This window comes from Falco punctatus (genome assembly GCF_963210335.1).
Source record: "Falco punctatus genome assembly, chromosome: 2".
Lineage (NCBI taxonomy): Eukaryota > Metazoa > Chordata > Aves > Falconiformes > Falconidae > Falco > Falco punctatus.
Window position 1 is genome coordinate 24,861,937 of NC_137581.1, and position 21,871 is coordinate 24,883,807.

General features: G+C 38.9%; 1 protein-coding gene across 6 annotated transcripts in view; it reads left to right on the plus strand.

Annotated features, from left to right (window-relative positions):
* Positions 1-21,871, plus strand: part of FRY (FRY microtubule binding protein) — a 217,527-nt gene that overhangs the window by 160,349 nt on the left and 35,307 nt on the right. For all 6 annotated transcript variants that reach the window (XM_080377495.1, XM_080377492.1, XM_080377493.1 and 3 more), the window contains exons 37-48: positions 490-640; positions 1,187-1,290; positions 4,780-4,965; positions 6,993-7,191; positions 7,823-7,944; positions 8,825-9,012; positions 9,938-10,032; positions 11,740-12,341; positions 13,963-14,060; positions 14,153-14,323; positions 20,101-20,241; positions 20,981-21,160. In XM_080377495.1, the coding sequence (XP_080233621.1) occupies positions 490-640; positions 1,187-1,290; positions 4,780-4,965; positions 6,993-7,191; positions 7,823-7,944; positions 8,825-9,012; positions 9,938-10,032; positions 11,740-12,341; positions 13,963-14,060; positions 14,153-14,323; positions 20,101-20,241; positions 20,981-21,160 (2,237 nt within the window). The remainder of the gene's footprint in view (positions 1-489; positions 641-1,186; positions 1,291-4,779; positions 4,966-6,992; positions 7,192-7,822; positions 7,945-8,824; positions 9,013-9,937; positions 10,033-11,739; positions 12,342-13,962; positions 14,061-14,152; positions 14,324-20,100; positions 20,242-20,980; positions 21,161-21,871) is intronic.

Here is a 21,871-nt window from a genome sequence, read left to right on the forward strand (position 1 = left end):
ATGTTTTTTGCATTCCTTATGCCTCCTTCTTAATTCAGGACATTAGACTTCTGTCTTTGTAGCATTGCTCTGTAGGGCACTGGTGAGGAGTTGCAAGAATGTGTCACTGGTATGCGGCTCCTTGCAACAGATGGCTTCTGACAGCAGCTTTGTTGGCTGAACTTCTCTCTCATTTTTGAAGAGAAAGTCTGTTGCTTGTTGCTTTGTGATCTGAATCCAAAGCTACTAAGTGACAGCAGGGATTGAGCTGCAGCTCCTACCACTTAGTGCTGTCTGCCTGGAATCTGTTTAATTTCCAGCAGCGTGAAAGCAGGATTAAAAATGCATCACTTGTTATTGAACACAGGAATTTGCAGACCTCATGTCATCTTACCACATTATTCCAAGCAGCTGAGCTGATATGTTAGTATAAACTCTCTTTTTATTATTTCTCAAAAATGAGTAACCAGACTTGTTTTTTATGCGCTTTTATAATGCTTTTCCACGCAGATGATCCTGTTTCTCCATATACAAGCTGGTTATTGAACATTGTTGAAACCAAACAACCGCATCCCCTGCCCATGCCTTACAATGGAGGGTGCTGGGCACCACTTGTGGACTACCTCCCAGAAACCATCACACCACGGGGACCTCTTCACAGGTGAGCAGTTTCTCATTCTGACATTTCAAACAGTAAGATGCTTCCTTGTACTGGTTAACCAACACCAGTCCCAACTGTCCCACCACTCAGAACATCTGAAAGTCATAGCTTCAATTTCTGCTGATTTCCAGTGCTAAAATTACCATGCAATGAAGGCATGTAGTTCTACCAGAAAGCCTATTTACGGTGTAGAACATCACTTTCTGATAAGAATCTAAAACTGAAAAGGAAAATTTATCTTTCCCAAGTCTATGTGGCTGTTATTCATAGCACTTTTCCCCCTCTTGATCTTTTATTTTAACTAGGCTGTGCATGTTCTGGAATTCTTCTTTTACATGATTTGTATTGACAGTAATAGTTTTCTTTTCAGAATGAGTACTTACCTGCTTAATACTGTAGCCAAGATGCTCCAGCATCAATCATACTGAGAAGAAATGCTACAAGTCCGAAAATGTAGAGATTGTTTATTTCGTCAGAAATAGCCATCATGTTACTGTTTTCCTACCTCCTAGAGGTTTCAAACTGATACTGTGATTTAATTTCCAGGTGTAATATTGCTGTCATCTTCATGACTGAGATGGTAGCGGATCACAGTGTGAGAGAAGATTGGGCTCTTCATCTCCCTTTATTGCTTCATGCTCTCTTTTTAGGTAAGACCAACAGAACAAGAAATATAGTATAAACTTACTCCTGTCCTTTTAGTTCAGTTTTGCTGAAGCTGTAGAGGTGTGTTTCTTACATGTTCTTAATTATGATTTCCAAAAAAAAAAAAAAAAAAAAAGAAAAAAAAATTCTTAGGCAATTACAGTCTGTGAATTAGTCTCAAAATTTTGAAGCTTTTGAATATTTAGGCCAATTTCACCCAAAATTGAGATCTGGGTAGAAATTTGAAGATGATTGACTTCCTAAAATATCTCTAAAAAACCCATAGGCCCTGCTGTGAGAAAGGCAGAAGAAACCCAGCCTTTGTACAGCCTGGTTTGTGATGGGCAGCTGGGCAGTCAGCACATGCCTTAGACCTGGACTACACACACCAGTGCTGTCTCTTGCCTTTGCAGAAAGTATTGTGTAAGAGGTGAGATTGCTGTACTGCAGAGACAGTGAAGGTAGGACACAAACCACTGGAAAGCAAGCTTCATTAATTTCACTGCTAATGGAATACTTTATCATCGGTGTCTTCCTTTATATATCTGAGCATAGAGGCACTGCTTTTTCCCCGCTGCTGTGTCTGTTCTTGACTGTAACACAGTTCAGCTGGAGGGTGATACCTTCCTTACCCTGTCACTTAACATTATGAAAAGTGAGTGGCCTGATTTTTTAGCACATAAGCATATTTAGCATTATAAAGCTATTCCCTAACTTTCATGGTTGATAAATAATGGTTTTCACAAACAAATACAGCCACACACTTGTGAAATAAATTTATTGTGACTGGAGATCGAAGTCCACTTCTCATTCAGCCACCATAGTTACCACTAAGTCTATTCACTGGTAATTTTGGAAGAGTCTGTTGTTCAGTGGGCAAAAAAGATTAAATTGGAGGTTACAGCGGTAGAATATATGTGATATATTTCAGTATATAGTTGAAGAAGATACCTCATTCTCCTTTTCAGCTATGCTGTTACCAACTGTTCTGTTTGAAATATTTTTATCAAATAGGAGTTTTTGAAAAATGCACACTCATCAGAAACTGAAGTTTTGTATATTAGTATATTGATTTCCACAGACTTCTAATGAAACACAAGAATAACAGCCAGGACCATGTCAAATGGGACTTCCAGGGTCAATTTCAATGCGACATTTTACATATACCTTCCACTTAAAAGTTAAATCTATTTTGTGGCTGCCCATAACAAATTTTACTTCTTTTTTATATTGCTGGAACTTTCTAAGTATAAGAGGGATCTTAAAGAAAACTGGATAAGTGTGTGAATCAAATCAATAACCATCAATTGATCAAACAGCGTCTCTAGTATGATTTGTAACAAGCGTAAGAAAACTGGTGCTTACAGTTAGAAATTCTTACAGGAATAAATGAATAAATTAACACAGGAGTAGTATGCGGTGGCGTGGCCACTGCAGTTAAGACAGCTGTAAGGAGCCATTAGGGAGCCATGCAGAAACAGAGTTATGATATTAGTAATCCATTATAAAAATACCTACTGATTTGTTCACACAATAATGTTTCAACATTACAGTTTTTCATAAGAAATAAATAGAAATTTATAAATACCATTTGAGGTAATCCCTTGGTTAAGAAATCTCAATTCTCAAATGTGAAATTAAAGTTAAATGTAACTGGTCACTAAATGTAATTGGTTTAGTGGTAACTAAAATGAGAACACAGCTTCCAGGCTTCAAGTTCAGTTTCTCTAGAGTTGTTGTAGCTCCTGTAGAAAATGTTTCTATGTTTTGTAGTAGAGCTCTGTTGTGATGGTGTAAGGAAGTTACGCTACACGTGTTAGCCAAAGGTATGAATGTGATTAAAAATTAAGTATTTCTGTCCTGTTGGAATGTGCACAGGCAGATGCATCTGGCCGAAAAGGAAACTGGAAACTGGTATGGTGGCTAGCTGAAGAGCCTGTATTCTTCCATTTACTGGAAGGAAGTGAGAAAATACTAAAATGAAAGAATTTTGCAATGTATGTGTGTTTAATAGGCTGTTGGATGGTTTGTAGTACTGATTGTGAAGTAGAGAGGCAGACTGCTGGTGTGAGCCTGCCTGTCTCAGCAGTGCATGAAAATCACTGCTGTTTTAAAACTGTTTTGCAACCCGTGTGAAATGAGTTGAGCAGCTAGACTTCTTTCTCATGGAAATGTGTCCACATCACAGAAGTTTACCCTCTCAGGAACTCTTCCAAGTTAAAGAAGGGCCCAGCACTGGAAAAGCACAAAAGCTGAACTGTCCTTCTCACTTCATAGTTAGTCTATGTCAGTACTTTGATACAGCACTGGGGTTTAACAGGATTTCAGTGCTGCCAATCTAGAATTTGCTTTCAACTAAAAGAACTTTTCATATCCTTTTCAGTGTGTGTTAGAACAGGGTAGGATGGGTTCATTATCTCCTGGCAGGTGGAAGGAAATAAAGAAAGGAGAATAGGAGCAGAAACCCGAAGAAGCTGAAAAAGAGGTGGGCACGTTGGCTGTGGTTCTTTTGGAGGAGGTTATGGGCAGATGAGCAAGAGCAAGGATCACAGGACATCCATAAACCTGCCCATAGGAGCCAAAGACACATTGTTCAGACTGTGGCAGTATGAGCAGTTTCATTTTTGCAGGCCAGACAATAACCAGCATGACTGGAGTATATTAGAAAATACCTGACTTGAAAGACCTGTTGGCTGCTGCCACTTAGAGTAACAAAGTAGTTGCTTTTCAAAGAGGAGTATGTCCTGAGAAGAGAGGAGCTGAAGAAGAAAACAATTCCATTTTTCAGTACTGAAATTGCCCCTAAATGGGAGAAAGTATTTTTAAATATCTTGAAAGATACTGAAAGAGAATTGAGATTACTACCACACAGTGCAGTTTATTTGACAAACATGTTTCCTTTATATTTGTAATTTATGAACTGTTCAGGCTGTGTTAAAATCTTGTAAGAGCAGGAGTGCTAATGGGATTGGAGTCTTTCAGTGCTAGACCTTCAGTTTCAGTTCTGTACCCTGAGCTGGTGGCTAAGTTCTCATGCTAGTCACTGGTATCTGAAGTTCTTCTTCAAGGGGTTTTGTCTGACAGTTCCTTTCTTAATAAATCGGTATTGACCTCTTACATTTTGCACTTGTAAAACTGATGTCTGTGCAAGAAAGCCAGATACTGAGGTAATCAATGTAATTACAGCTACCATCAAGGGTTTCTCATCTTTTAGGGGTTTTCCAGCCCTGTCAAATTAACACTGCAGTGAGACAGAATGCATAAAGTTGTATTGCCACACATTCTTTTGTACCTCCGGTATGGGACCTCAGTCTGTAAACTAAATATACACCTACTTTCAAGTAAAAACACTAGTAACTGTTATCTAGATATACTGCATATTTTGTTTGTTTGCGCTGTTGCCATGAACTGCCTTGGAATTTTTGGTATTTCTGGAATGTGTACTTGTTTATTATTACTTCATATTCAGTGATTGCTGTAACCTTTTCTTTTAGGTCTTGACCATTACCGCCCTGAGGTCTTTGAACACAGTAAAAAGTTATTGCTTCATCTTTTGATTGCATTGTCTTGCAATAGCAACTATCAAGGCATTGCATCAGTGCTTCTTCAGACCAGAGAGATGAATGAAATCAAGACTCTGACAGTACAACCAGCATACTTACCTGAATATCTTTATACAGGTAATAAAGCAGCAGAAAAAAGAACATAGCATTATACTGTGCAGTTTTTGAAAGTAGGATGTCAAGGTTACTTTCCTAAAATATAACAGTTTTGATAAAGTAGTAAAGTCGCAAATAGGAATAGTTCCCATTAATATTAATTCCATGTGAACTACCCTAGAGATGCACCCAAATTATTATTAGATAACTTTTCATGATAGTGAGAAAGCTATCTGATGTAAGACAAAATATATAATGTAGAATTTTAAACATTAATATGGCTAATAACTTCCTAACTTCCCCCTCAGGGAGCTGGGACTACTTTAAATGAGGGCAATCACTCTTCAGCCTTCAAAAGAAATGAATAAATAATTCCAACACAGGAAGAGCAGCAAGAATGTGCAGTTCAGATTTTCCATTATTCAGTTAAATTTCACATGATATGCACCCTCCTTTATATCACAGATAAACTTCATTTCTGTCCTGAAATCTGTTTCTGCAGTAGGAGGCTTACTTCAGGCGTCTGCTGAGATGGGTGTTCTATTAACTTTGTGCAGTTTACCTGCTTTTAAGGGGTTGGTTGGGAACATTTTGTAGAAAGCTGCTAGCTAGCTTTACTATTGTCATGTAATATTACGAAAAGCAAGCATACTGTTGCGATTTGAAGGATTCACAGAACCAATGTAGAGTTATGGAGATAGGACTTGTTGTCTGGGAGAGAGTGAGGAACTTCACCATACAGTGAGAAATTAAAAGGAAAGATTCTCAAATTGGTGCATTTCCATGGTTCTTTAGGAATATAACCAAAAGTAATACATATTTTGGCTTTATAAACAATATTATTTGATAACTGATTTTTTTTTATGAGACACAAAACATTTTTTTAAAGTAATGAGAAGGCAGCATAGGTATTTCAGTTTAATGAGTTAGTTTGGTCATTGAGGTTTCATTCTGAATAACATCTGTGCAAAATTACCTCTTGTGAATTTCTTTTGATTTGTGCGGATCTCTTTTCCAACGCATGCCCATGAATTATTAAATGCAGAATAAAATTCTTACATTAAAGTTGTATTACAGCTTTTCTGCCAGAATGAAAAACTGTTTTCATTCCTGTCTGAAAAACATAATTGCCACCCAGTGCCTGGGCTTCTCAAGTCCAGGAAGTTATCACAGCTTTGTATTTGGGCTCTTTTTTGTGCAGCTGATATAAAGAGTGACCGTGTGGGTGAGTAGCTATAGCAGAGAATCATAACTGAAAATACTTCAGCTCAGGTTCATTCCACATAATGTCAGGCAACTAAATTAACGACTCTTCTGACCTGCAATGGATTTGTCAGTAGAGAGGCCCCTCCTGCTCCCAGCCTTCTTGCAAGGCCAGTTTTTCTGTTGTAGATACAGGCTAAGACGACTAGCAGTCTAACCTTAAGAAAATAGTTCTTAGTTTCTAATTTCAGCTTGGAAGTTGTATGGCTTTTTTGGTCTAGCAGAACTCGTACTCAGAGGTTTTATCTTAATGCTGAAAATATTTAGTAGCAGCAGTCCAGTGTTACTGAAGGTGTTGAACAGAAGACTTAAACATTTGTGTCTTGGTTTCCATTACATTCGTAAAATTGGGACAGCATCATTGTCCTAAAAATTCCACCCCACAGATGTCTTTCTCCTCATCAGACTAGCCCAGAGAAGTGAGATGAATTTTGCATGGACTTGGCCAACTTCAAAATTCACTTCACAAATAGTCATGCTTCTGAATGTAAAATGCCCTGAAACATTTGTTTGTCAAGTACTGTAGCCCTCATGCAGTAATAAAAAAAAAAAAAAAAAAGACTGTTTTTTTTCATTTTATGTTGGATTCCACACTTTTAGAAACACGGTACCATTTTCTCTCCCATTGGCATTTGAGGGTTGTTGTGTTCTGCAGGTTTCCCCCGTATTTCCTAGTAGAAGGTTTCTGCTTCTGACTCTGAAAAGAGCTGCTTGGCAGACACTTTCATCTGTAAAGGTGGCCCAACAGTGCATTCCATCTTTATCTCCTCTCCTTCATCTGGCAGGTGGCTTTGACTTTCTGCGAGAATACCAGTCGTCTCCGGTGCCAGACTCCGGCTTGAGCTCCAGCTCCACCTCTTCCAGTATCAGTCTGGGAGGCAGCAGTGGAAATCTCCCACAGATTACACAAGAGGTTGAGGACATGGACACTGCTGCTGAAACAGATGAGAAAGCAAACAAATTAATCGAGTTTCTGACAACCAGGTAATGGAGATAAGCAGGGGATATGTTTGTACTCGACATGCATACCTTCATGTCTTCTCTGCAATTATCTGTAGCAACTTAAAAGACTTGAAGGAAAATGACCAAGATTTTATGGTAATTACAGACTCCCATTCCTATTTTGTTGATAATTACAGAAGTAGGTAGGTACATAAAGCACTACGGTGTTAGGAACAGAAGAAATCTTACCATATGGGAGTAAAATGTTTAATTGACTGATAGTATTATGTTCAACAATGAAGTAATGGAAGACAGTGGTTTTATTATTATAAAATTACATAGCAAGTGGCAGAGTGAAGGCCTTGGTGAAACTAATATTAACTACTGACTACAGCCAGCAGATCCTAGGTGCGATGTTAAATTAAAAACCAGGGATTTGTCTATCTGCTCTCTAAATGGTGTAACTCATATTTTAAAAGAGACATTTTGTACAATACAGCATAGGAATATTTATTTACCTGTATTTTGCTCATAAAATTCTGTTCAGTTGCATGTTTTCCAGGCTATGGCCCTGGAAATATCTAATTGCCTTTACAGTTCATATATTTTAGCTGATTATATTGATTTCAGATAACTCAAAGAAATTTTGTGCTTTATTGTGTATTTCTCTAAGGGCATTTGGTCCACTTTGGTGCCATGAAGATATCACACCCAAAAATCAGAACACCAAGAGTGCTGAACAGCTTACTAATTTTCTGCGTCATGTTGTATCTGTATTTAAAGATTCCAAGTCAGGTAGTAATTTTTTTCTCCTTTCATAACTAAAAGAGTATTCCCTCAAGGTCACACTGAATGTTTATCCTGTGACTTGGTAGATCTGCTTATGCAGAAGCATGACATACTGTATGTCTTAACAAGGATGTATGACGTATGAAAGAATTGCTTTAAAAAATCATGTTAGGTTAGACTGCGGCTGAATGTTAAATCAAATTATTTCTTCAAAGCTGTTGGTTTTAAGCCTTTTGATTGATTCTACCAGATGAAAGTCCCTCTATGTCCTGTTGGTAAAATACATCACAGATACTGAGTAAATGTACCTTGTTAAATTTCTTCTGGCAATAGAAGTTTGGTTTTAATTTTTGAAGTTTTTAGAGCTTAGGAAATGTACTGATGGTATTTTGAAAACCAACACAGTCACTAATTAAATATCTTGCAAGATCAAAGCAGAATGCCGTATCGGTATTTATATTTAAGATCTTATCCAAAGCCTTCTGAGGCTAATAGAAAGACTCCTAATTCAGCTTGGCGTTAGGTTTGGGAGGTTCGCAAGTTTCTGTGTTGCTGCCAGCAAGAATAGTGGGTGGCTTGAAAGCTGGTCCAAGAATTGTAAAAAAATTGAAATATGATGAATAATTTCAGGTTTTAGCTGACTAACATTTGCAGACTCAGAATTTTGGTTTTGCGGTTTAATTTCTTACATTCTGTGTGAAATAAATGTAAACAGTGGGAAATTCTCCCAAACACAGACATTTCTGCATATCTATTTCTCACAGGGTTTGCAGGATACACTACAGTGCATATCCTCCCCACAGAGTTGGTTCAGCTTGTTTATGACCCACAGTAAAGTCTGTCATTACAAAAAAACCCCAAATTGACATGCTGTTCTTTTGCTTAGGTTTTCATCTGGAGCAACATCTGAGTGAAGTTGCTTTACAAACAGCTCTTTCAAGCTCCTCAAGACATTATGCTGGTCGATCTTTCCAGATATTCAGGGCCCTAAAGCAGCCCCTTTCTGCCCATGCGTTGTCTGACCTCCTGTCAAGATTGGTGGAAGTTATTGGAGAGCATGGAGATGAGATTCAGGTATGCATTTGTATAGAATGCTTCTTAGTACTGTTGATTAAATGTGTACTTAATTTAAAATTACCATTATAACAAGGTGTTCTGGACTCAAGTGATGCAAAGTAGAATGTGGCCTTAGAAAAGATTATCTCCGAGTTTACTGAATCCATATGCACCTTATCAAAGCCTTTGTCAGGTTTTTACAGTCGTATAGCTCTAATTAGAAAACATCTAGTAAATGTCACTCAAAATGAAATCTTTGCGATTACCATTTTTTCCCTTTTCACACCATTAATTTGTGCTTAAGGAACGCATCATCCTATCTGCTGATGTAATATGACAACATGAAGTAGACAACACCTCATTTCTCAAATGTTCACAACTTTTGGAATAAAGAAATCTACACCATCCATAGCAATACAAAATTTAGACTGACCTTATTTGATCCAGTTCACTCTTAGTGAACTGTAATATCCACTCAGTTTAGCTAAACAGACTGCAATTTTTACCACCAAAGACTATTTATTGCAAGAGTCAAGACTCGGTAAAGAGAACTACTACCTTTTAGTAAGGAATAGAGTGACATCACCTCCATATTTTACTTAGGTAATGAAACTGCCACAAGATGACAGTAATATTCTGTCACAACTGCTTGTGCAGGAATTCAAATCAGTGATCTTCAAGTCAGAGGTTCTGTATGCCATTACCAATCCCCTGATATGTGCCCTTCTTGCATGCCTTCATAGATCATTCAGAGACAGAAAATAAAACACAGTTGTAGTGCCATTTTAATGTTAGGGCAGTGGCATTGATGTGGATGTTGTTGTTTTTTCAGGAGAAATTACAGGTTTTCAGTAGGTGCCTATTCCTTGTATGAACTGAAGATTTTTAAATGTTCTCTATATTGAATGTCTTTGTTGAAATGGTTAACCTCGTGCATTGATAGGGGTATGTAATGGAGGCACTGCTTACTTTGGAAGCAGCTGTGGATAATCTGTCCGACTGTTTGAAGAACAGTGATCTCTTGACGGTGTTATCGCGGTAAGGGCCTGTTCTCCTAACTATATTTTTTCTTCAATGTCTCATGATATTAAGTGTGTGGGTCTGACAACATACAATAATTTTGATAAGACTGAACTAATTTGTAACCTTCAGAGAACTAGACCAAGAGCACATCCCAGCCAAATTTTGCAATAGTTGAAATAATGTTCATATAACTAATGGAGCTTTACAATGAATTATAAATTCTGCCTTGCTGCCACTTGGCTATAACTTACTTCAATATCCTTTAAAAGTACTGCATTTTTTGCACCTTTGTATCATATACTTGAAAACATACCTGGGAAGAAACATGGCTTTTGTAATACTGGTTTCATACAACCTGTCATTCTTGGATGAAGTATTCCCTAAGTAAATTATTATGGTTTGTTCTCCTCAATAAAACTATGGAGAATTTTGTCCCATGTGTACATAACCCATGGATGTTGCTAGGCACATAGACCATCTTTGTGAAACCCTTGGCCTTAAAGTAGGCCTTTGTAAATGGAGGAAATTGCAGGCTCATTCTTTAACATTCTTTAGCTGTTGACAGTACTGAGGGAGATTAATGTCTATCTGACTCCTAATAGCAAGGGAACATTTTGAAAAATGTCCATAAGTTACTATGCTTTGCATGCAAAACAAAAATACAAGGGCTATCATTTCTAAAGTTAGTAGGCAGAGTTCTGTGTATTATACTGCAATGGGAGAAAACAGGTATTGCCTTGTGACAGAGCAGAGATGGAGAAATACTTCTACTTTCTAAACTTAAGAGCTGTTTATCTTTCTTTAGTGCACATTTCAGGGAAGAGCAAGATGGAGCAAGAAATAAGAAACACTCCAGAAAGGAGTAGGATGCAATATTCTTTGCCCTGACACTATTGATTCCATAGGATCCTCTCCAAATTATTATAGAGAGTAGGGACTTACAGTATATGAGGTAGGAATGGGACCAAAGAGTCAGGAATTAGCTGTTATCCAGAACAAACTTCCCTTGCATATGTCCACACAGCATGTTCATCTGTACAGATAATTGATAGGGATTGTCTGGATCATCCCATGATAGTCCATGAGGAGGCATCAGTCACTGAAACTGAAATGCCTCTGCTTTCTGTAAACCATCTTGAGGGGATCTTAGGATACAGGCAGGGGAGGGTGCAGTCGCAACAAGGTTTCTGAAGGACCTGTACTAGCAAGAATCTAGGCAGTCACATGACAGGTTTCTTGAGGACAATGTGGTATATTTCTGGTTCTGCTTAAGATACGCTGTTTTTTCTGCCCACAGTTCTCACATGAGCCAGTAAGCCATCGTGCATTTTGCCTGCCAGCTATGCCAAGTTCAGGGTATGCTCCACTGATGAGGGCATTTTAAAGACCAAAATTGTTTTCAGTTCTACCCCTGCCCCATTATATAGGCATTTCCACAAATCACTTCACAGCTCTGTATCTCGTATCCCCATGTTGTTCTTACCTATCTAGACCATAGGCTATCCTGTCCTGGTTTGATGCAGTGCCACGTGAACCTCACTTCAGTCGTGTCTGTGGGCAGTTTTGGAAAAAAGGCAGCTACAATGGACAGTGTGTGGTTTACTCTTCCTATTTAAATATTTATTTACAGTTTGATGTATACTTAACTTGCATCCAGTATATGTACAAGTTTCAAGCTGTGCACTAACACATTGCAATGTGTGTTATATATTTTGGTTTCAGTTCATCTTCGCCAGATTTAACATCAAGCACCAAACTGACTGCAAACCGGAAGAGCACAGGGCAGCTCAATGTGAATCCTGCAAGCAGTAACACAGCCACGGCTGAACGAAGCAGGCACCAGAGGAGCTTCTCTGTACCCAAAAAGTTTGGAGATGTGGACAAGTCCTCAGACCCACCACGCAGTGCCACGCTAGACAGAATTCAGGCGTGCACCCAGCAAGGCCTCTCCTCTAAAACAAGAAGTTCATCTTCTCTAAAGGACAGTCTCACTGACCCATCCCATATTAACAATCCAACCAACCTACTGGCCACCATCTTCTGGGTTGCTGTGGCTCTGATGGAATCAGATTTTGAGTTTGAGTATCTAATGGCATTGCGGTTACTGAGTAAACTTCTGGCTCATTTGCCACTAGATAAAGCTGAAAACCGGGAGAAGTTAGAGAAGTTGCAAGGGCAGCTGAAGTGGGCAGACTTCTCAGGGCTTCAGCAGCTACTCCTGAAAGGATTCACCTCCCTTACTACCACTGATCTCACACTACAGCTCTTCAGTTTGCTGACACCAGTGTCTCGAATATCCATGGTGGATTCCTCTCAAGCTATAGGTAAAACCAGTGTACTTTCTTCTTTTTCCATTTCCATTGCTCTGACATCGATACAGCCTCATTAAGCTATTTGAACAAAACAAAAAATGGCACTTTATCTTCTAATATAGCATAATATGCTTTTGCTTTGAGCTGGTTGAGCTTTTTGGAACTTTCATAGCAACATAACATGTTTCTGAAAAGTGCATCTATTGTTCAGTAAGGTTTTGGAGGTGAGCAGTTATGTATTATTTAACAGTTCATGTCTAGGGCTTAACAATATATAAGGTTTCTGAGTGCTGACGAAGTAAACATATTTAAGGAGATACTGTCAAATTTTCTAGAACCTCTTTTGGCCAGTTTTTCCATTGAATTATTTTCAGAATATTTCAGATTACTTGATTTACAATTAGTCCTCTATGGGATTTTCCCTAGAAATGTAAATATCAAAAACTCTGGTACACTTTTTAGATAAACTATAACAGCACATAAGTGAGTGAGGAGAGAGGCCTGGGTTATAAGGAAATAAAGTAACATTCTGAAATTCTCAATTATTTAGCTGAGATTGTGACCACTTCTTAATTAAACAGTCAGAAACACAGATATTAAGACAACTGTGCAGTCTTCACGACTAAGTCATAACAAGCTTAGGCACAGAGTAAGGGGATGAACACCATGAACAGCCTGCCCATCTCTAAGCACCTGTGTGGTGCCTGCGTTCCAGACTTGTTGGGCAATTCACACATGGGCTGTGACAATACCATCTGGAGGTATCTTTTTGTTTCCCTCAGTATAGAGGAAGGCTAGGGAAATTACACTCCTAATTTAGGCAACTTCTTTAATTGTGTAGAATGAGAGGGAGTGAATGGTTAGAAAGTTATTTTCCTTGATCAGATTCTTTCTTTTCACAAAACAGATTGTGCCCAGATACAATTTCTTGATTTCTGTGCTCCCACCTGAACTAGAGCAGCTTTTGTTACAGCTGCCTGTTGCAGTCACTGCCTGTAGTTCATCAGCAACCTTGAGCTATGGATTGGTAGCCCTTAACGCTAATGGCAGTGGCTTGCACTTGGTGTAGGAGTCATCTCCTGGCTTCAAAAGCACACGTATGAGTAGTCTCATCTGACCAGTTATATCTGAATTTTGATTTGTTGTTATTATTATTAACCTGAACAGTATAAAAAAATGGAAGCTGCGCTTGGCAGCCTGACCAAAACAATTGTTCATTTATCAATACTCACTGATTTTCTTTTTGTGTTTTAGCAGCAGTAATGAAAATGCCACCAGTTAAGACTGTCAATAAGCCAGTTAAGTGGAAAAGATATGCATACTAACAGGAATAAAGTATATACTTTTGAGAGATATTTTATCCTGTAAATACCTGTTTGTGCAGTAGTGTTTGCAGAAGTAGGTTCACGTTTCTAACAGTACTTTTGCCTAAATGATATACTGGATTTTCAAATTAAGGCACCTTTAAGACAAATGTGGCATGGCCAGTGGTGTGGCCAACCTGACAGACGCTGTGTGAGTTTACGGCTAATACAGCATTGAAACCATGACATCCCATGAAACACCAACTTAAAGATCATTGTAGCCTTTGCTCTCCAAAATATACCTTTTGTTCTGTATTTTCCCATTTTAGGATTTCCACTGAATGTGTTGTGTCTCCTGCCCCATTTAATTCAGCATTTTGACAGCCCAAACCAGTTTTGTAAAGATATAGCTGAAAGGATTGCTCAGGTATCAAAGTTATTTGCTGTTTTGTACATCCTCAGACCCTCTAAATGCAGTTGCTTTGTTCTTAATGTGTTTTGACATTTATATTTAATTAGGTTTGTTTGGAGGAGAAGAACCCCAAGCTATCAAATCTTGCACATGTCATGACCCTTTATAAAACACACAGCTATACAAGGGACTGTGCTACCTGGGTAAATGTGGTTTGCCGTTACCTTCATGAAGCATTTGCTGATATTACTTTGAGTATGGTTACATACTTGGCTGAGGTAAGTTTTCAAAAACTTTTTACTCTTTTATATCTTCTGTTGCCTAACAACCCAAAGAACTCAAGTCTCCCTGCAGACTACTGGGGGCTTTCTGTAGCTGTTATTTATAAGCATTAAGGAATAAAAAGCAGAAACTAGCAGAAGGAAAGGGGACTACTATAAGAAATCGATACTGAACACTAAAACAAAAGCCAGCAAAGGTCTGCAGAGTGGATACATCTTAAAGCAGCTTCACTCGTCAACCAGTTAGATTTTCCACTGTGAAACAGAAACTGGACAGCGTTTATTTAGAACCCACTCAGGAAAATAAGAGGATTAATTCCAGGATGGGTTTTGCAGCATAAATAAGATATTGTCTTATATATATATATATATAAGGATCTGGTTCTTGATACAAATTTGTATGCATTCCTCTAACACTGAATGGGGTCATCTTGCTGCCCAGGTTTTCCCCTGTGCCCATGGCTTACTCCTAACATTTCTCACACATGGAGTATAGAGCTGATGCAGTGTTGTTACTGGGGATCCAAGACTCAGTTCTGCTCTTTAGCTTAAGGTCACCTATCTTCTGCCTCCTGTGCCAGATCAGTATCAGATCACCACTTTCTTGCAGAGTTGTCAGATTTATCCCTCCGTTTCCCTGCTGTAGTGAGATGCGGTCAGTCTCCCCTCTCATCCAGGGAGATGACAGGTCTGTGTTCATGGAATCATTTAGGTTGGAAAGGACTTTCAAGATCATTGAGTAAACCTAACACTGCCAAGTCCACCACTAAACCATGTCCCTTAGTACCGCACCTACACATCTTTTAAATAACTTCAGGGACAGTGACTTAACCATTTCCCTGGGCAGTCTGTTCCAGTGCTTGACCACCCTTTCAGCAAAGACATTTTTCCTAATATCCAATCTAAACTTCCCCTGGTGCAACTTGAGGCCATTTCATCTCATCCTATCACTCGCTGCTTCAGAAGAGAGACCAATACCCACCTCACTGCATAAATTCACCAGCTTCTTTAAAGCAGCTTTGTTTTTTGGAGCAAATTCATTCTCCCCTCTGCCAAAAGATCTACAAAAACTCAGTAGGCATCTCCAATACTGGCTATCCACAGATTTGCAAAAGCCTGAGAAGCCAGACTGCTCTCACACTTGCTCAGGCTCCCACATTTGCTTTGTCTTGGCCCTGCTACCTCAACCTGCAATTCATCACCTTGTTTGCACATGTAGGCTCTAAGTAAACAATCATATCAGATCTTAACTGATGGTGAAAGCCATGACTCTCCTATAGGAAATTAAAACAGGACCTTGAGGTTTTTCAGTCTGTTTTCAATCTCAAAGACTCTGAAGAACTACTAACTCCTCTCTGAAGAACTCTAAATCCTCCAGAGCCCTCTCCTGATAACCAAATACTGTAGAAATTGAGGTTTAACTCTTTCTGCTTTGCTTTCCCAGCCTTTGGAAAGTATTTGCCCCTCCCTCTGTTTTCCCTTTGGTGCTCTGTGTAGTTACTAGTGCTGCAGCACCTCCATGAAGGCTATTGCATGTGATCTTATTCCCCTCAAAATGGGTTTAGATGTGCATCTGGACACTCTTTCTTTGCACTTCCCCCTGTGCTGTAGATTGGCACAATGCTACTATATTAACGGCAAGTCAAGCAGGTTTTTGATCATAGTTAAGGCATGTTCCTCACATAGCACCATCATCACAGGATGACAGAGTAGTAAACACAACTTCCTTTCTCTGAATTTACATTGACTGTAGCTCTGTTGAGTCATGCCTGGGGAATATTTATATGGGCATAGGGTAGCTGCCAGTCTGGAGGAGGAGCAAGAGACAAGAAACCATGTTCTTCAGCTTGCTGAGGCCATGGAAGAGATTTTTCCAGCATTCAGAATGTTTCCCCCTTTCTTCTTAGTTAATCCCCGGACCAAGATAAGCACTGTGCTCCTGTCTTCTATAAACCAGCTGTGGGATATACTGTCAATAGGTAAAGCCAAACGGGTTAAACAAACAGCACCACTGGGCAATCTGCAGTTGAATGCTGCAGCCATTGGTTACAGAACCTCAGGTTTTAATAATCCTAGCTCAGTCCCCAGTGCTTGGGCCTGAGGGTAATTGTGAGACATGCAGTGTTTAAGAATAACAAAGGAAATCTGTGTTGCAACAGTGACCCCTCCAAACACACAGGCATACCTTTGGAAAGGGACTTTCTACCACAAATTAAGACTAGGAGAACAAATGCTCTCAGCAGAAGGTAAAAGCTTCAGTTATTGCCATTCAGACAAAAAATTGCATTTAAGCTATTTGATGACAGGTAATTGCTTGTCAGCTAGGGGTGTTGGAAGAAGGGTTCACCGGAGTCAAGGAGACGCTCAATATGAGTTATGCATCTTGCTCAACTTTATTAGTTTCTAACACTACTTATATAGAACCGATACACATGCATATTCGTAAAGCAGAAATATAATTGGCTAGTAGTCTCTAAACACGCACGGTTCTCACACCCCTAATTATCATGACTAAAATAAGCATTCTATCCATGTAGCTAATCGTGTTGCTGTGCTTCAGCCTTGTAGTTTGTTACTCCCTATATTCCCATACCGGTCCCTATCTTTCTTGGCCCTGCACCTGCTTTCCCAGCAGCTGTAGCTTGTTACAGCCACGGCCTGTTGGCACAACATAATTACTTGGTCTCAGGATTCAAGAATAGCTCAAGGCTACCCTTCTTGTTAACTTCAGCACAGGAACTTCAGTACAATTCTGATTACAGGCCTATTCTAATACCAGGCCTGGATTGTGCAGATCTTCAGCGATTCTAAGGCCATGCTTCTGCACCCATTCTTCTACATAGGGGTATGATTCTGGCACAAGATAAGATGTTACAACTATGTTCTTATCCAAACCGTATAGTGACAAGCAGTCCTCCTTACTCAGTTTTACATATTACAGCTTCATCCATGAAAAATGATCATTTCTTCTAGAAAAATACTTGGGGATCTCAGTCTACAGATGAGAAAAAATCATTATTTAATAGTGCAGTAGAACTTTGAACTGCACTACCAAACCCAGCATACAAACACATTACTGAAAAACTTACTTTGATTTTATGTTACATTTTCACATATTAATTTTTAAAAATCAACCTTGTACCATGAGAGCACAGTCATTCTAGGAGTATATCTGAACTGACGTGGGTCACATGTTATTCATGTGATTCATTAAGTGATTTTAATTCATTAAGTGATATCAGTGATTCATTAAGTCTAAGGTGATGCTTGGACTTAAATAGCTAATGCTATTAGGACAGAAGGGACAAGAAACCACATAGTGCATAGTAATGTGCTCATGGCAGATGTTTCCTCCTCCTCCCTGTTAGATAGAGGATTGCTTGTGATAAAAGGATGAGCATTCATAACTCGTTCAAAACCAAGGAATCGCTAGAGATTAAAGCATCTGTATTGCAAGAGGAAGCATGTCTTAGATCATGCATTATCCCACTAATGGCTTGTGAAATGCTGTATTTCTTTCCCTAGTGGACACAGAAAGCCTTTGTTTGACTGACCAACATAGTCTAAGAGCTATCTCTTCTCACCTGCTGCCAGATTTGGAGGGGCAAAGGGAACTGTCTCCTACAGTAGCACCCCAGCAGCTGCACCAACCAGCAGCAGCCAGCCCCAGGCAGCGCTTGAAGAAGCAGGCTCTGCTCTCCACCTAGTTAGGTGCTGCTTCAGGAAGGGACAGATGTTGCTAACAGAGTGTGGATCCCTAAACCCAGATAAGACCCAGATAGTTACCACATGCTAACAAGAGAGGAAACCACAATTCTTCAAAATGGTTTGTATGGACCAGAGGTAAAAAAAAAAAAAAAAAAAGAAAAAAGAGACAATGGAGAACAGTAATGATTTCTTCTTATAAATATAGTGGACACTCTTTGTGCTGAAACTCACTGATCCAAATTATATGTTACCCCAACTCCATCCAACATGAAATACTCTTTCTTGTTACAAGTTCATAATGTATTTAAGAACATGCTTGGACAATCAACCACCACATACACTCATCTAAGCAAGTGAGAACTGGCACAGTCCACAAATGTTTTAGAGTTCAATGGCCAAGAGCTGTTTAAATCAAAGGATTCGGTTGACAACATATTTATACAAACTAGAATGGAAACTAGAAGCATTCAGAGATAAAGTTCCTAGAACAGCTTTCTAATCAGCAATAGAGACAAAATTCCCATTATTTCCCAGGAATTCCTTTTCCTGTCACAAAAGTGGTTATCTGATGCATAGCCTCTGTCAGAGAACAAAAATACTTCTTTCATCCAGATAGTTTCTTCTGATCCTTTATTCCTACACTGAAATGGTATACCAGCTGATGTGCTGATCATATGAACTATTTACAAGGAGGGAATCAAACCTTCTATTGCAAAGTCCTAATGGAAGACAAGAAAAAGTCTATAACCCTGTTTCTAAGAATTGCTAAGCGCATTTTATCTGTCAGTAAAGGTACACATGGGCTGAAGTGGGTTACCAAGTAGTACCTTTAATTTAAAATTCTTGCTGTCTTTTTGTAGAGGAATAAAGCACAGTGAGTTCCATCTGTTTGCTGTTAATGGAATTTGCCTTTGTTTTATGAATCACTAATTACTACTCTTTTTTAATGATGAAAGAAATCAGAAGATATTTAGCAGGGTGAGATAGGTGTGTGTCCTGCCTGATCATTCTGGTTTGGCTGGTGTGAAGTGTTCTTATTCAATAACAAGAGGAGCCTTGTCATTCAGGCCAGTGAGGACATCTAAGAAATTACAAGACTCCACTTGGATAACAGCTGAAATTTTCTTCTGATGGAAGACATGAAGCAGGCTAGAGTTTTTACAAGTCATTGTTTTCTATATCCTAATATCTCTAGTAACCAACATTAGAAGAACTTTTTTGTTGGCCTGAAGAGAAGGACAGAGTCTAGTCTTGAGCCTCTGGTGACTTCCAGCAGTAACATTTGATTGCCTCTGAAATTTGTGGGGTGGGACAGTACCTGTCACCAATGAAAAAAGTGCTAGCTTTCAGGAAATTTTCAGCTGAGATATTTCACACATGTGCAAACATAGCATGGCTGTCTGTATGCCTCCTGAGTAATTCTCATGTATATATATTTGCACAGTTGCATTTCCAAGGTTCATTGTGGCATTCTGGGATCTATACTCAGGTGTTCTGAAAATCTGGGATTTAGATCAAGCCCTTCTTTGTATTGCCCTCTACAGTAAGAGAGCCCAGGGACTCCATCTCCTCCTTAATAGAAAATGTTTCCTCGGCAGTTACAACCTGTGAGCACTGGCAGTCAAGTATACTTGGATAAATATATATTGATGTCTGAATAGTAGTAATTTTGTCTCTTCAGTAATTCTGTTTTCTTTTTTCTCACTGACTCTCCGCAAAGGTAGACATAAAAGGTACTCCCCTGTTTTGATTGGATGTGTTTTCCCAGTTACAGTATAAATTTCACCTACCAGTTGACTCAACTGCTGAATGTGTTTTCTGGATAAGTTAGGGCAGGCATATATAAAATGTATGTTTCATTATCAAAACAGGCTAGCATTTGGCTCTCAACTTAAAGCTCTTTTTTATTTCACACTTGTATCATCATCACTTGTAAAATTATTGTAAATGTCATTGCAAAATCAGTAAGTGAAGAGAGATTGACGGTGCAAATGGTATTCATGAAACTAGTAGCTTTTTCCATAAGAAGAAATGTCTTGAATTTTTTTTTATTTTTTTTTTTACAGCTACTAGAAAAGGGCCTTCCTAGTATGCAACAGTCCCTCTTACAGATGATCTACAGCCTTCTTAGTTACATGGATCTGTCAGCTATTCCTGTGAAACAGTTCAACATGGAAGTGCTAAAAACCATTGAAAAATATGTACAGGTAAATACCATATCTTCTTTATATTAACATAGGAACTTCTCAGTATTTACTATCGTAAGTTGATTTTCTTTGTATGAGTTTAAGATCAGATTAGCAGGGGGGACTGCAGCTGTCCAGTGTGGTATCTAGTTTATGAACATCTTGGTGCCTGATAGACCACATGGCCCCAGATGAGATGGCTAGTTGTGCACTCACTGTGTGGGAAGGGTTAGGCTGCAGCTACACTACATCAGGAGCAAGCTTAATACCAGCAGAGCCTGACTGTCCACTCTTTTTAATTATTAGTGTGAGGGAGATGTGGCACAAGCACTTCCCATCAGAGACTTCTGGACCTAATTCTTGGCAAGTGGAAAATACTTATTTCTATGAGAAATTCACAGCTGGAAAGAGCCTGTGTCAAGTCAGCTTTGCTGCTAAATGGGGTTTCTGCAATGGCCTGTATACTTGTTCATACTGATTGAGGCAATTGCCTAGGAGATTTTAAATCGTTTGCCAAGCTGGCCTTGCACTCAGGTCTCCCAGGTTGTAGGCCAGTTTCCTGACAATGGCATCTTAGGCAAATCTTGGTCTCTGCTGTTAGAATTGTTCTGCAAGTATGCACATTGTCACTGGCCAAGAGAGGGAAAGATAGTAATACTCCAATTACACATTTTTATTATGTGGCAAGAAAATAGGACTGTAAATAATCTTGAATGTGTGTGAATCTCTTTGTTTGTTGATTAAATGTACCTATTTCTAGAGCATTCACTGGAGAGAAGCCTTGAATATCCTGAAGTTGGTAGTTTCTCGTTCTGCCAGTTTAGTTTTACCATCCTATCAACACAGCGATCTTTCAAAAATGGAAATACATCGAGTGTGGAACAGTGCCTCCAAGGAGCTACCAGGGAAGACTTTAGAGTTTCATTTTGATATTTCAGAGGTACTATTTGTAATTCTGCTAATTAACACCTTAATTCTGTTATTTGATAATCCTAAAACATGTGTTGCAGCTCCTTATGAAAGCTGAAAAATTAGGAAAGAAGGGAAAATTACCAAATTGAAAGTCTCTTAAATTTTTTTCAATTCACAGTGGCTTATTTTATGACCCATGCTGGAGGGCTCTTTCTGGATTTTTACTAGTTTTGGTTTTTTGTTTTTTGGGTTTTTTTTGTGAAGGAATTACTAGTTGTATTTAAAATTATCTGGTGGGAAAGCTGTGTTGCAGTTATGCCAACTGTAATGCCTAAGTATACTGTATGTATAGAATGCCCCTCCAAGCATTTTATACTTGGATGCCAATGTTCTCTCTAACTGTTCAACACAGAAGTGTGTCCTTTAAGGGAGTACTGCCTGACTTCTGACTGAACTCTTCTACAGCAGTCTTTATCCTGCAAACCCTGTATACCTTTTGCCTTTACAGAACTGAGTGGTCCTCTTGACTTTAATGGGCAACCCTATTTATAGTTACAAACCTGCAGGACTATTTGCAGCATTGTAGACTATTTGATATAGATAATAGTGAGACTTTGAGGTTAGAAGGAAATATGAGCGTAAAAAGCTGTCTTGTACTATTTGTATAAAGGGTTTCTTCTTGCTGTTTCATGTAGGTATAGTTCTAGAAAATGCTGAGCATGCTATCATCAATCCAAGA